The sequence below is a fragment of the Pomacea canaliculata genome, linkage group LG12 (genome assembly GCF_003073045.1).
Source record: "Pomacea canaliculata isolate SZHN2017 linkage group LG12, ASM307304v1, whole genome shotgun sequence".
Lineage (NCBI taxonomy): Eukaryota > Metazoa > Mollusca > Gastropoda > Architaenioglossa > Ampullariidae > Pomacea > Pomacea canaliculata.
Window position 1 is genome coordinate 15057667 of NC_037601.1, and position 15736 is coordinate 15073402.

At 40.1% G+C, this 15736-nt stretch overlaps 2 protein-coding genes and 1 pseudogene across 2 annotated transcripts; 1 reads left to right on the forward strand and 2 right to left on the reverse strand.

The window, feature by feature from the left end:
• Positions 1–604: 604 nt before the first annotated feature.
• Positions 605–6791, reverse strand: LOC112577097 (annotated as a pseudogene).
• Positions 6792–9061: 2270 nt separating this feature from the next.
• LOC112576678 (tubulin beta chain) lies at positions 9062–10925 on the reverse strand. Its single transcript, XM_025259309.1, has 2 exons — positions 10790–10925; positions 9062–9992 (listed from the first exon to the last, which is right to left on the reverse strand). The coding sequence occupies exons 1-2, from the start codon at positions 10871–10873 to the stop codon at positions 9180–9182; spliced, it is 897 nt and encodes a 298-aa protein (XP_025115094.1). The 5' UTR covers positions 10874–10925; the 3' UTR covers positions 9062–9179.
• Positions 10926–13019: 2094 nt separating this feature from the next.
• Positions 13020–14449, forward strand: LOC112576681 (proteasome assembly chaperone 4-like). Its single transcript, XM_025259311.1, has 3 exons — positions 13020–13556; positions 13950–14028; positions 14252–14449. The coding sequence occupies exons 1-3, from the start codon at positions 13368–13370 to the stop codon at positions 14368–14370; spliced, it is 387 nt and encodes a 128-aa protein (XP_025115096.1). The 5' UTR covers positions 13020–13367; the 3' UTR covers positions 14371–14449.
• Positions 14450–15736: the final 1287 nt, after the last annotated feature.

Genomic DNA, 15736 nt, shown 5'->3' on the forward strand with positions numbered 1-15736 from the left:
CACGAGCACTGTTTCTCTTTTTTCACCTCTTTGTTTACATTCATTCAGCCAGTGCTTACGGAAGCCCTAAATAAACACGTTTGATATCTTTGATGAAGTTTTTTTGAGTGGTAATGAACATTTTATGGGAACCAAGTTACATTTTGTGATTTCTGTTGTATTCAGTAGCGTGTAGACACAGCGAGTTTTGCAAACAGTGAGCTCACCCGATCGTCAACTCTTTTTCTTCTCTTCGCAGTAACTAAAGAATGTTGGGATAGCGTCCAGTTCAAGACATAGGCATAAGTATTAACAGTACTACAATCATTTTAGTATGTAAACCGTGTCCCTCCACCTTAAGAGTCAGTTTACAGGTGTTGTATTTAACATCGTCTTTTGCTCCGCTTTGTCAGATATCGACAAATGTGATTCTAAGGACAGCCGTGTCAGAAAAGACCGAGGTCCTTCCTTCCAATCAGCGACAACAGCAGACATTTTCAAACAAAATCTTTAAAAGAATATGCTGTTTTAGTCAACTGCCAACTGTCTCGAACGCTTCACTCTCAAACGCATATACCAACGAAGTTACAGACACACGCCTCTGCGACATTCAGTACCCAGATCATTTATATCGTTAAATTTATTAAATATTTCATCCGCATGCTATCTGGTATTCATTTACACGACTATAATACACATTCGAAAAACTGAAAAATTTGTGGCAGTGTTGTCTCATTTTCGAATATATATGTTTAATAATTTGGAGAAGCAGTGTCCCATGCAAAGTTATTACAGTTTCAGCTTGTCATACATGAAATAATGTTTTTCCATTAGTAGCAAACACAGTGAACCTTCTTAGTTTAATACTTTTTAAATACACACACGCACGCACACACGCACACAAAAATGCACGACTGCTGTTCTGCTTATGTTTGTATCTGGGTAAGTATTTCCTTACAAATGTCATTTTTCTTTCGATTGATGACACTTCATCAATACAATTGTATACATAAATCTTTATCGACATAAATTCTATTCTGGTATTGCTTGTAAGTTACGCCTGTTTTTAAAATCATAAGATACATGTACTCCCATTGATGTTATCTCTTTAATATGTATTTTAAAGTGCTTCAAGGATTAAAAAAAACATAATAAAAACCAAACATGACAGTGTGAGGATCAATAGAATTAATGAATAATTGTTTGATAGATAGTTTGATCAAAAGCAAACTGAGGAAGAACACAATGGCATACCAGAGTTCCTTTGTGCATTTAGTCTCACAGTATGTATTTGTAAGTATACTTCACAGTATGTACTTGTAAGCGGTCACAACCTGCTAACTCGTGCAATATTTATATAAGTAGGTCGTTGAGAATTTGGCACCAGCATTCAGGTAAAGCTTCACATGAAAAAAGTTCTTAAGTAAGTATGACAAAGAAGCTCACAAAGATGTTATAAAGATAATTATTGAATTACAAAAGAAGAGCAGAACATAATTAAAGGCTTCTATTCAGGTTCTGCCTCCTCGTCATCAACCTCCACTTCTTCGTCACACGTGGCGTCCTGATACTGTTGGTACTCGGACACCAGGTCGTTCATGTTGGACTCGGCCTCTGTGAATTCCATCTCATCCATGCCCTCCCCAGTGTACCAGTGCAGGAAAGGCTTTGCGTCGGAACATGGCCGTGAACTGCTCAGAGATCCGCTTGAACAGCTCTTGGATGGCAGTAGAGTTTCCTATGAAGGTAGCCGACATCTTGAGACCTCGTGGTGGGATGTCGCAGACGGCAGTCTTGACATTGTTGGGGATCCACTCCACAAAGTAGCTGCTGTTCTTGTTCTGGACATTCAGCATCTGCTCATCCACCTCCTTCATGGACATGCGCCCACGGAACATGGCGGCCACAGTCAGGTATCGGCCGTGACGAGGATCGCAGGCAGCCATCATGTTCTTGGAATCAAACATCTGCTGGGTCAGCTCCGGCACCGACAGGGCCCGGTACTGCTGAGAGCCACGGGAGGTCAGAGGAACAAACCCAGGCATAAAAAAATGAAGGCGAGGAAATGGCACCATGTTAACAGCGAGCTTCCGCAAGTCGGCATTGAGCTGACCTGGGAAACGTAAACATGTTGTTACACCGGACATTGTCAAGGCAACAAGATGATTCAAGTCACCGTAGGTTGGTGTCATCAATTTCAAGGTTCTAAAACAGATGTCATAGAGCGCTTCGTTGTCTATACAAAATGTCTCATCAGTATTTTCCACCAACTGATGAACTGACAAGGTTGCATTGTACGGCTCAACAACGGTGTCAGAAACCTGAAAATAATACAAAACCGTGTCAACCAATGCTCTACATAAGCAGATGTATTTCGTATTAAGAATGCTTTGCTGACAATAATTTATTATCTTTTGGATATTTCCTAGTTGCTTTAAAGCAAATGAGGTCTTTTAAAAATATGAAGCTGGGGGTAGGAGAAGGATTTCAGGTTCGAAGAATAATCATGTCATTTAATTACTGTATTGAAAATAAATTGGACACCAGATGACACTTTTATTATTTCTAAATTATAATTTCAGTATGCAATTTCATTTTATATGAAATCATTTCATACGTACTTCAATTCTTTGACAATTTATGTGAAATACAGTAACTATGTTTTGTAAATGCTATATAATTTATGAAAATTTGGTCAGTGTAAAAGAAGCAACAAATACACGAAGAGACAAAAAACACATACGTTGTGAGCTGAGAGAGGGTATGTAATAGTTACCACTGTACCAGTCAGAGTGGAAGTTTTCTTTATGAATTACTTGCTCTTGGGGCACAATATGCCATAACTCACGTAAATTTGAGAGAAAATACTAACAACGGGGGTAGAATGACCCAACAACCCTCGTGGACATGACAACAGAATAACGGATAAAATGTCACTTTGTGTGTTTTAAATAAATACCTGAAACGCCACAAGCATACCTTTGGGGAGGGTACTACAGAAAAGGTGGTCATGATGCGGTCTGGATACTCTTCTCGAATTTTTGGAGATGAGGAGGGTTCCGAGGCCCGATCCAGTCCCTCCTCCCAGCGAGTGGGCCAGTTGGAAACCCTGCAAGCTGTCACAGTTCTCCGCTTCCTTGCGCACTACGTCCATGATGGAGTCCACAAGTTCTGCACCCTCGGTGTAGTGCCCCTTTAGCCCAGTTGTTACCAGCCCCTGTCTGGCCGTATACAAAGTTGTCTGGTCGGAAAAGCTGACCAAAAGGTCCTGAGCGAACTGCATCCATTGTTCCTGGTTCAAGATCCAGTAAAACAGCTCGAGGGACGTACTTAACCCCTGAAATATCACGAATACCCAATAGACACTTTAAATTACTGGTTTATTCAGAATAAACAATTTTCTTCAAATCAAAATTAGTAAAGCGTCCTGAACAATGGCATCTGAACTCTTAAATGCTCTAAATATTTTCAAGCATTAAGCAACAAAACACAAAGATGTTTACAAAATGATTATCTCCCTTTTTACTATGGCATCAACGTCCTCACGGTGCAAACTTTTTGTGGAAAATACTGTTAACAGTTTAGTGCTGCTTCACTACTTTCCAACTCACTGCTTTAAATATTGGTTATAGATATGATATAGGATATGAAATGATATTTATATGATATAAATTTTGATGAATGAATTATATACGCTCCTTAAATTTAATGCTACAATAATTATGGAATACAAACTAAATTTGCCTCTCTCGTAAAAGACAAGTCAAAAGTATAACAAAATAAGAATTTTTTAAACATTTCCTAGTTGGGCAAAAAAATGCAACTAGTATATAGTAACAAAACACACAACGCATAATTATAAGGTTACCAGACATCTACAGCAGATGAATATATCATTAAAAACCTAAAAATTGTGATCTACTATCTCAACACTACATCATCTTGTGTTAAGAAATGTAAAATTATTTTGGCCCAATCAAAAAAGAATGCAAAGATACAAGACGAACAAGACGCCCTTTTAAATGAGACGGTGCAAAATCTGTCGCACCTGAGGCTTCGTTGAAGTAGACACTGATCCTCTCCAACTGAAGGTCGTTATCGCCCTGGTAATTGCCGGCTGCGTCGATGCCATGCTCGTCAGATATGGCTTCCCAGAACTGTGACACACGATCAGTAAGTGTAATCCCTGTTGCTTCGAGTTCATAAAACAACTTTGTGCTGCAACGATCAGCAGATGAAATAATATAGTACAAACCCTTTATTTTGCTCGCAAAACACCACTCAACCTTTCGTGTCCTATTTCCTTTTTTTTTTTTTTTTTTTTTTTTGAAATCGGGAACAACTGTAGTTCTTTTGCAGGCCGGCACCAAAATGTGGGAGGGGAAAAAGTGAGAAAAATTAATCTGGTCAAAGGGAGGTAAACGCTAAAACGGAATGTAGACATTGAGACGAAGTGAACTCCCTTGACTTTCTGAACGCCGTCGCGATTTTTTGACCATTATAGGATACAAAAGTCTTAATAATCCATGTACATAAATTTATTGACAACAAAATAGAAAAAAATTACAGCGATATAAAATCTTGAAGTATAGTGATAACAACTCGAACAGATTCTCAAATCATTTCAAGTCGCATTACAAACACTAATTTCTTTAATTATGTCCATCTTACCTTTTCAGGTAAAGATTATACGTTAACTATTTTCCGTAAATAGTAGAAAAAAAGAGTGAATATTGGAATATTACAGAATTGATGTGGACTTCCAGTGTTTACTCGAGGAAAGATATAGGGTGCCGCTATGTGACTATTACAAGTATTCTGTTTCCATCACCTGCCCAGTGTAGCCGGGCTGTCAGCTACCTGTGACTCACGTCCTCAGTTCATCAGATGGAATGCGCGCGCATGTCTGGCCGGCCTGTGCCAATGTGGCCCGTTGCACGTGCTTGTCTACGCTATCTGTTGTGAGTAAGCCTGCCAACTAGATCAGGCCACCCAAACACTTTCCTGGGAAAAAAAATACACCACCACCTTTCTCTAACTTCTTTATACTCTCAAAAATGTGTAGCCGTCACGGACTAAAGATCACTGCAGCAAAATAATGGGCTCATGACGAACCACAAACACAATGTTTAAACTGTTTAAGCTGTTTACCTTAATCTTTGAAGGATGTTTGCTGACATGCATAGCTTTTGTCAAACTCCGCATCTTGGGCTGAAGTGTAGTAAAGGACCACTTAAAATTGTTGGTTCATTAAGCTATCGGTTTTTTAAATTGTATAACCTTTCATGCATCGTGCCTAAACGTGTCACAGCCCTCGATCATAAAGCTGCATCACATAATGCCCCACTCTTAGTCCCTACGGAAGACTGATCTAGAGATACAATTATCTTTTTTTTCCACTCTCCAGTGCTCGACCTTTCCGGACATACCATAACCACATGTCTGATGTACATTCCGATAAAGAAATTTTAGGAATTTCCTGTTTGTGTGTGTGTTGATAACTAAACATTTGACTCACAATTATTAGATTTCGCGGATTCTGATACAGATACTTTAACAGTGGCGTAGGAACCAAGAGAGAATTGGGGGGGGGGCAGCGCCCCCCTTTAAAATGGACACAGGAGACAAGAATGTGAACGTCGTTTACTGTGAGCATGGAGTTCGCACCCCCAAAAGATAAGCATCTTCCTACACCACTGATTAGGAATTTCCCAGCGGGTGTCAACTTTTTCTTCTGCGTGCGTGTTCACAGCTAAACATTTGATACACAGCTAATATGTTTACACCTAACGGCTAGACATTTCACACTCAGTTATCAATTACTTAACGGAGAGACGGAACAAGACGCTTACGACAACGATGACAACGAGCATCCTGCCATTAATGTACTTCAATGGTTGCTGCTGCAGCATGTGTGCCATGTGCCTACTCGACCTGCTGTCTGCAGCACCAAATTTTGGCAGTCAGTGCGATCCTGAACGGCTCGAAACACGAAGGGAGATTACTTTTAGGCCAAGGGGTTGGGTTGGGAAGTGGGATGAGGGGAGTGCATATACCGGGTAGGCTGGAGGAAGAGGATATTCCGCAAGGTGGCTTTCAAGATCGATCATTTCAGTGTTTATCACAACGGTATATTTATGATCCTACCTACGGTTATGTGTGTGTGCGCGCGTGCTCGGCGTAAATGGGAGGAGGGAGGCGGTGGAGAGGCATGAGTGCTACACAGAGAGTTTTACGAGGCAATGTGTGATGACGCATGATGGAAAAATGAGCTGCTGATAAACCCAAAATAAACGCAGTTATGCTAGCGGTTTTTCAAGGTTATGCCTCGGTTGAAGTACGGGCGGCCATCAGGCATACCTTTCAACGCTCCAACCGAGCACAAAATATGTTCTCTACGTCGCTGTCTTCGACTACACGGTACATGTATTGCAGCAGGTTGCATCTCTGCCACCTTAACAGCGCGCCTGACGATGAAGCCTTCTAAGCGACTAAGCCGACAACAAGAATGTGTAATGCGGCATCGCAGTTCATGCAAACAACGGGGTTGTTTGTTGTTGTCGTTTAAACGCTCAGGCTATAGTCGCTTTACAATTCCCGAACCCTGAGAAGTTTGCTATACTCACCTTTGATCCTATCTGGTTACCGCACTGGCCAGCTTGCAGGTGCACAATTCCCTCATCGTGTGACGTTACAGCCTGTTCGTTTCGTTTCAGTTCCGTGGGACAGCAGCAGCAACAACCCAGCTGACACACTGCCAACACTCTCAGCAAGTTCACCCCCCGAATTTCTTGCATCCTTGAAGGAGCTCTGTGATTGGTCGCCACCTTGTCTCGCATGTGACATCACTGTATAATTAAGTGTGGCCCATTTCAACAACACTCTCGGCCCACTCGACACCTAACTAGGTTAGGTACATCTCATGTGACATACTATGCAGTAAGAAAAATGCAAGAGCTTTTTTTTTTTTTAAGTTTAAACCTGCAGTCACCGAGATGTCTGTAGGCACTTAACTTCTGTTTATGATGTACTTGTGAGTAGTGACAAACCTCTCGACAGACTTGTATAGTTTTTTCCTAGAATGGGGGAGAGGAGGTCGGTGAAACGCCGGCTTGCATGTCATTTAAAGTAAGTCTCGTGGATGTGTCTGTTTTAATTGAATTCACGACACCCTACCCATGCAAGTTCATTATAGGAATTGAGACCTACTGGGGACAACATTAAGATGCATTGTTTAATTCGTTCTCTCTCTCCACATGTTGTGCCACAGATTACGTCACATGTACCAGGCATTCTGCACACCACGTGACAACTGCCAGTCTGCCAAGTTCGCTGTTTTTGTGTGCCAGTCACAAGCAGAAGTAGTTGTATAGTCGAACCAGCTACAGGAAGCGGTATTTTCTCTTTCGTGGTGAGACATATGTGTGCAGTTTCGTGTTGTGCTGCCCCCAGCAAGGAGTCTATGTTGACATACCAGACGGCAAAGACATTTTGACTGAGCACTAATACTTTTGATGTGTCTGCTAATAAATATCATACTCGTTACTGCGTGCAGTTAGGCCTGATAAATCTTTCGGGTTTTGATTCCCCTTTCCGGTTGTGGGTTTTATACCAGTGCTTACCCCTCTCGCTTTCGACATTCTGCTCCAACAAGAGGAATTCATTAACAATTTAATTAGTCTAGAGGTATTGGGGTTAATAACGTACATTCTACAGTGACCCAAACAGTTGTACCTGACTTTGTAAAGGGCTGAGGGAGTTGATACATCAACTAAGATAATATCAATTAGCCGCCGGATCTGTATAAACAGAAGTCAATGCATCGAAAGAACAGCGTGCCCGAGACGAGACATGAACCGGAGACAGCCGACATCACCATATTGATGACAAGTGCGCCATCGAACCGCTCGAAGGTTGGAAAGGGAGATCCTACTCCCCTACAGTAGCGAGGTCACGGATTATATTTTGTTTGAAGTGTGTGTGTGGGGGGGGGGCATGCAAAGTCATTGCGCTTTCGTTGAAGCTGAGGTAGAGCGCGTGGAAACTTCGTGCAATTCATCCAACATAGTCCTCATACCCCTCACCCCTCCCCCCACGTTGATGTCAGGTCTGAAACTGGCTTCTCAATCAAACGACGCTGGAGACATGAAAACGGCTAAAAGTAGCCAACGATTGTGCTTTCCTCGCTCTACTACTCGTTGCACGCGGACACGGGCTGCACGTGAAATCTCTCTCGGAACAATGTGCAGTCGCCCTGCTGAGTGTCCTTTGTGACACTATCAAAGTGGAAAACAGCGACAGTATGGTAACTGGCAACATGACAATCTGAAGTAGTTTTACACAATTACCATTTAGTCATGTATGGTGCAAAGTCATGTATGTTCCGTAAGCTCACCACGATGTAGAAAGGGAGAAGACTCTCTCGTAATTAAGGCGGTGTTGCCTGACTATAGCTATCTCCCCTACCTTCAACCCTCTATGTCCACGTGCATAGTCGTGAATGTTAAAGATAACCGTCATGTGACAAACCATGTATCACGCTCTTCTTTACTAGGGTCGTACTAACATTTGCCTTTAACCCGCTTCTGCATTCACTCATTAACGTGAATTAATACCTACTATTTCAGTCTTCACAGGCTGTATTACAGGCATATTGGTCACTCGAGTTGCTGAAGCACTACCAGCTAGGGTCGTCTGTCTGCTCATGCAAGCTTCCACAGGAATGTCTAATCAGGAGAGACATCTGGGTGCCAATTTTTCCTTCCTTAGCTTCTTACTGGATGCAGGTGACCACCTTCACAACTTTCAAAGGCTTCTTTTCCTCGAGACACCTTGTCTTATTTTCCCACCATCCCAACCTTTGTAATCTGCCAAAGCACATCGATCATGCTAGCATGCAGCAAAGTTGGTTATGCAGGTGTTTTTCCGTCTTGTCTTTTTAACTGTGGTCATCACATAGCACTTTTGCTATAGGCTATTCAGGACAAGCAGACTTTTTTTTAAAGTCATTTCAGTCTGTAAATGTAGGTTATTTTTTAAAATTACAAGACAATCACAATATTTAAAGGAACAAAACTTAAGACATGTTTTAATTTCCATTTTACTGATCATAATTGTCCATGTTCAACACTTGCAATACTTGATCAGTTCATATTTTGAATTCTTAGAAGACAGAATGATACAGTTCAAATGTATAAATATTATGCTTCCTCCTCTTCCTCTTCTTCAAGCTCTCCCTCTTCTTCTGCAGTGGCATCCTGATATTGCTGGTATTCAGACACCAGGTCGTTCATGTTGGACTCGGCCTCTGTGAATTCCATCTCATCCATGCCCTCCCCTGTGTACCAGTGCAGGAAAGCTTTGCGTCGGAACATGGCTGTGAACTGCTCGGAGATCCGCTTGAACAGCTCTTGGATGGCTGTAGAGTTTCCTATGAAGGTAGCTGACATCTTGAGACCTCGTGGTGGGATGTCGCAGACAGCAGTCTTGACATTGTTGGGGATCCACTCTACGAAGTAGCTGCTGTTCTTGTTCTGGACATTCAGCATTTGTTCATCCACTTCCTTCATGGACATGCGCCCACGAAAGATGGCGGCCACAGTCAGGTATCGGCCGTGACGAGGATCGCAGGCAGCCATCATGTTCTTGGAATCAAACATCTGCTGGGTCAGCTCTGGCACAGTCAAAGCCCGGTACTGCTGAGAGCCACGGGAGGTCAGGGGAGCAAAGCCTGGCATGAAGAAATGGAGACGAGGGAAGGGAACCATGTTGACGGCCAATTTGCGCAAATCTGCATTGAGCTGACCAGGGAAACGCAAACAAGTTGTGACACCAGACATGGTTGCCGAGACAAGGTGATTGAGATCACCATAGGTTGGTGTTGTCAGCTTCAATGTCCTGAAGCAAATGTCATACAAAGCTTCATTGTCAATGCAGTAGCTTTCATCAGTATTCTCAACAAGCTGGTGAACAGACAGGGTTGCATTGTAAGGCTCCACCACAGTGTCGGAAACCTGTGCAAAAGAGAAAAAAATTCTTGAAGCACAGCTGATATAAAAAAAAATTTCTTTTATGTGAAACTGAAGATGTTTTAAAGTATACCTCAATGATGAATAAATCATAAGCAAACTTCTGGACATGTACGAATATATTAAATCCTTGCAGTTTGATGTGACAATTTCTTGCAAATAATACAATAATTTTTCATACAGAAAATAGCTTGCTTGCATACCTTCACGTTTACTTATTCATGGCAAATGATTTTAGATCTTACAAAGTTTGAAGAAAATATGACACAATAATGTCACACATTCTAAGTGCCAGCTGCAATCATTACATACACAGTGCAGTTAACAATAGTTCAACTTTGGCTAAGTTAAGTTTACTTCAAATAAAAGATTAAGTAATTATACAGCAGTCCACCTATCAAAAAATAAAGTTACGTTGAATTTTTGATATTCCAGGGTATCATGGAATAGGTATATTTCAAAATTTTGTAACCTCTTACGAAGATGGCCTGCTTAGAGAAAGTTTCTGCGATATATATCCACAGCAATATTACTGTAGCAATTTAACCCTGCATTCCTGAAAATATCGTTCATAACTTTAGACTAGCTTTTTTCCTCCTTTTATTAGCTAATTTTGTGCTGTGAAGATTTAAATTAGTTTGCAAATAGTCAATTTCACATTTTAGTATTACTACCTGATTAAAAGTACCAAATTTAAGGTAATAGCTTAGGACTGCCTTTTTCTAAGCTTTATCATTTTTGAAAGAAGCAAGACCATAGAAGCATATACACTTTATACTCACTTTAGGTGAGGGAACAACAGAAAAGGACAACATGATGCGATCGGGGTATTCTTCACGAATCTTGGAGATGAGGAGGGTACCCATACCCGAGCCAGTGCCTCCACCAATAAGAGTGCGTCAGTTTCTGGAAGCCCTGAAGGCATGTTCATAGCATACATGTCTACAGCTTATTAAAACTTCTTTTGCGTTACAACATCAAAGAATTCTGAGTCCACAAGTCTCTGCACCTTCGGTGTAATGACCCTTGGCCCAGTTGTTACCAGCCCCTGACTCAGCTACCAAACAAAGTTATCTGGGACTGACACAAAGCTGGTCGGTGCCGTCTGTCTGTGACTCGATTACAGTTACACAAAAGCGCGCATCTTTCAGAAATACTTTTATTTGCCTTGGTGTTCGGTAACCATGTGCTGTTTCAGAACACTTTCGCCATTGATGAAAGATTCAGAGATATTTTGCAGGCAGCACATTGTGCCAAATGTTATTGCTCGAGTCTTTATACTTGTCTCTTTAGCCACTTCTCCTGAAAAAGCATACTTGCGCACCTGCAATACGATAAAATCGAAAAACATCGATTCAAATTATACAATAAAAAAAAAAATAAAAGGACCTGGGAACCCTGTAAAAAAGCAGCTGTTGTCCTGTTATTTTAATCCTATGATTTTTTTAAAAGATGCAAATCGGTCTGTCTCATGTTTCAATGGGTTTTTTTTTATATTAAAAAGTCACAGATATTGTGACTACGTTTACCCAAAAAATTTTAAACTAGACAACAAATTTTGTATAACATCAAGTTTACTATTAGTTCCTCAGTTCACTAAATCCTGTTTTGACCCGACATGATCTTTTTGCAGTAGTAGCGGTTATCTTCTGCAAAAAGCCTCCTATCCTACCAAACCAAGTCTGCATGTAAGAGCAAGTGAATGTATGACATGACTTGCACACTACCAAAGCATTACTTTTTGCTTAAACTGACAGTTGAGAAACCATTCTAATTTATGTAGCATGATTTTTATTAGTTTAGCACTAGCATCTTCCCTAAAAATACATTTGAAGCGTATGCTATTTTAGTATCTATTTTGTTAGTGTAAAGAAATAAATTTATTAAATGACCTGAAGCTTCATTGTAGTAAACGTTGATACGTTCCAGCTGCAGATCGGAGTCACCATGGTATGTTCCGGTAGGATCGATACCATGTTCATCAGATATCACCTCCCAAAACTGAAAAAGACAGTTTCTTCAGTAACTAAAATTCTCTAATACTTCTTTTTTAAAAATCTGCATTAAATGTAATTTTTGAAAATGAGCAAGATTACCATGATACAATACAATTATTAAATGAAAGTCTTGCAGCTGCAAAACAAACTTTTGTGTCCAAGGAAATTTTCCTATTTCTCACAATGACTAAGAACTAATCCCCCAGACATCTTTCACCCGCTGAGTCAAGCCATCGAAAATCTCTTCCCATGTTAAAGACATGATAGTTATCTCACCCAGCATGCTTTGTCACCCGTACAATGACCTTTGTAACCTCTCAGTCACTCACAGTGATGCACGCTTCACTCAAAATTCACAAAGCGGATACAGAAACTGAAGATATACGAATACGCCATAATTATAAAATAATCCTTGGGCTTGCATATATTATAAGGTTGGCTGTTGGCATCCGCCTTTGCCAAGATGACATGTGCATTGACTGACTTGAACCTGAGATTTTGTCCAGATACAGGCAGAAATGCTTTGTACACAGGTTACAGACAAAAGTACACGGACATTTGGGGTCGTATGCTGTCTTTTGAAATAAAAACCGGTAAACACCAGTTTGGCAGTGACTGTATGCTTCATACTGATGACGGCGCCATGACAGTCATGGTGCTGGCCACCACAAATTATAATATGCTTAAGGCTACAGCTTTTTCATTTCACACATATTAAATGAACAGCTAACTGCTTCTACTATTGTAAAATGTCAACCTTTTAATAACTTCGAAGGATAAGCTTCTTATTAATCGCCAATGAATATCATGAGTACTTCTAACGATGAGTAATCACTGTGCCTGAGCTCAAGTTCTGTCGAGGGTTTTGAACCGGTTCCAGATCACTCTGCTACAATTAAAAGTACCAGGTATTTAAGCATAAACCTACCTTAGCACCAATTTGATTACCGCACTGGCCAGCCTGGAGATGTACTATTTCACGCATTTTCTTTTTGATGTGAGGTGACAGTTGATGAGCGCGCTAAAATTTGCTTGATTCTTTATAGTAGTCCTCGCCGTCAAGTATCCTTACGCGCGGGTGACCTCTGAAAGCAGTCTATCTCATTGGTCATTCATAAAATGGACTATTTTACGCAAACTAAATTACCACTTAGCACTTGATGAGATGTATAGACACAGAACAGTTGTAAAATCCACTAGTCAAGTAATATTTCGTCATTATTATTCCTTTCGGGTTTTTATATTTTTGCATTACATGAGCTGAGCGCGCGCTAATGTATTCAAATAGGCAGATGTCCGTTTTCCGTTGGGAGTATTACGCTGCATTGTGGGAAGACTATTAATAGCGACCTCGGTTTTAAAAATGGACGTGGAGGGAAAAATGTCGAGTACTGCTGTCTCTGACCCTCAAATTTCAGTCCATGATTTTTCTGACAGATTATTAGGAAATGATGTATACTTCCATGTCATTAAACTTTGTAACAGTTTTCAAGTATTCATTGGCATCAAACCAGTTCTGTCTAACTTAGCAGTTGCTATGCGAACGAAATATGTGAGTGAAATGCCGAGTTTTGCAGTAGATGTGTATGAAAATAATGTTTCATCAACACATTTCGAAAATGTAGAATCGATTAAAGAATAGTGTTTGGGGCAGGATTGTGTTTAAGTTTTTACAATTAACACCATTTTCTTCAATCTTGTTATTGCTAATGAACACACTGAGTGCAATACACGTATATTTTAGTAATAATAATAACCCACACATGCACATCTTGTTACTTTAGCTTTAACATATATTGCAGATAGACTATGACCTCGCGATCGTGACACACACACACCTGATGCCTTGATTATCTGCATGCTAACTGCTTTTTTTTCAGGGCAACAATATCATTTATTTGTCTAAATATTATCATTTACAAATGCATCTATATCTTTTGTTCAGGACAAGGGTGTACCAACTGGCAGCATTGTGTATGGAGACACAAGTGATACAGTTTCTCTTACTATTGCACAGAAATTAGGTTTGTTGATTGTAGAGTTCATCAGATGACAGAATGTTTGCAATTTGTAATTCATGCTTAAGGAAAAAAGCGCTGACATTTCTGTTCATAATTTTAAAATTTTATTCAACCCAGTTGGATATTAGCCCAGGACTTAAGTTTTACAGTATGAAGTTTGTATAGTTCTGAAGTGTACATCTGTTGATAATATGTGTTCTTATCATTTCCATCTGTTTTCTTTCAGCGAAATCCACAGGAAAACAGGTGTTTGTGAGTTGCAGCATACCTTATGACCAAAACCTTTTCCCGCTAGTAGAGAAGCGGTTAAGTGAGGAAATCAAGTTACAGCCAGACAAATTTTGAAATTGTATTCAGAGGTGTGCATGTGTGTCTCGATTTTATTTATTCTCCAAGTTAATTAAAAGAACACTACAGATGCTGATTTTGTTTTAGAAATTGCTGGTGTGGTAGGATGCACAGCTTGGTTGATTTAACACTTAAATGACATCTTTCTCTTTTTAATTGACATGATGTAAATGGTTAAACTGTACACAGGTCCTCCTAGACTGACCTAGAGCCAGCATGGGCCCCATGGTAGACAATCTTTTCAGGCCCCTTGAAATTGAAAATCATAAATTATTGTCCCAGTATATGCTGACAATTCGAGTGTCAATGTCTACATTTCATTTACTAAAGTAACATAGAATGCAAACATAAGGACAAGTGCACTAGGATCTACCTCACTACTTGAACATAGAGTTGTTTAAATGTGAGTTGTTAATAAATGAGGAAACATGACATTAAAAGATTAAACTTGTAGTACCCCACTCCATAGAAAAAAGCCCTCAAGTGAGGAATGTTACTTCAACTTTTCTTTCAAAGAAAAAGAAAGGGAAGAGAAGAAGGAAAAAAATCCACTGACCAAGGCCTGCCTTCCTTCACAGCCACAGGCCCGGAATCAACAGATCCACCTGTCCCTCCCCACTTCTCAGGCCTGACTGTACACATGTGAAATGCTGTCAAGAATAATGCACATTTTCTCAAATATTTAAAATTACTACCTTCTGGTGACCACCATGTGTGGAGATGATGAAAGTTCACTACCTCTTGTTATTCTGTTACTCCAGCTGCAGTGGCTAAAGAAATTGTTAAAAACTATTTTGAAAACTGTTATCATAAACAGGAACAGACTCCAAAATAAAATTATTGAAGATTAAAAGTATATTGCCAATGGCTGTCAGCATATTTAAATACATAAATTTTATTACTGAGAGAATCTGATCTTGTGTAACAGTTTGACATACTAAGAAGTGGATGTTTTAACAGGTTCACATCTTAGGCAGCATTTCTCCCCTCCCCCACTTACTACTACCCTCTACACACACACAGACAGATTAAAAGGGTAGGTACTGTTCCAATTCCTTAAGTTTGGCCGTAGTGATTCATGATGTGCTGCTGTTACAGTTGATTATTATTTTTTTTGTTATTACACCGTGTCTGAGGTTGCAAAGCAGGGTAATGCACAAATCTTTCACAGAGTGAGGTGCAAGTAGAATACAGTCACATAAGTTCAAACATAATATCCATGACATTTGATTAGCACTTCTTGTGGTTGTGACTAAGTGTTGTACTGACTAAACGTTGGTGTGACTTGCTGGCTGAGAGATGGTGGATTTGTTGTAGTAGACAGCAGAAGTTTTTGTTGAAGAAGGCTGCTTGCATATTGTTC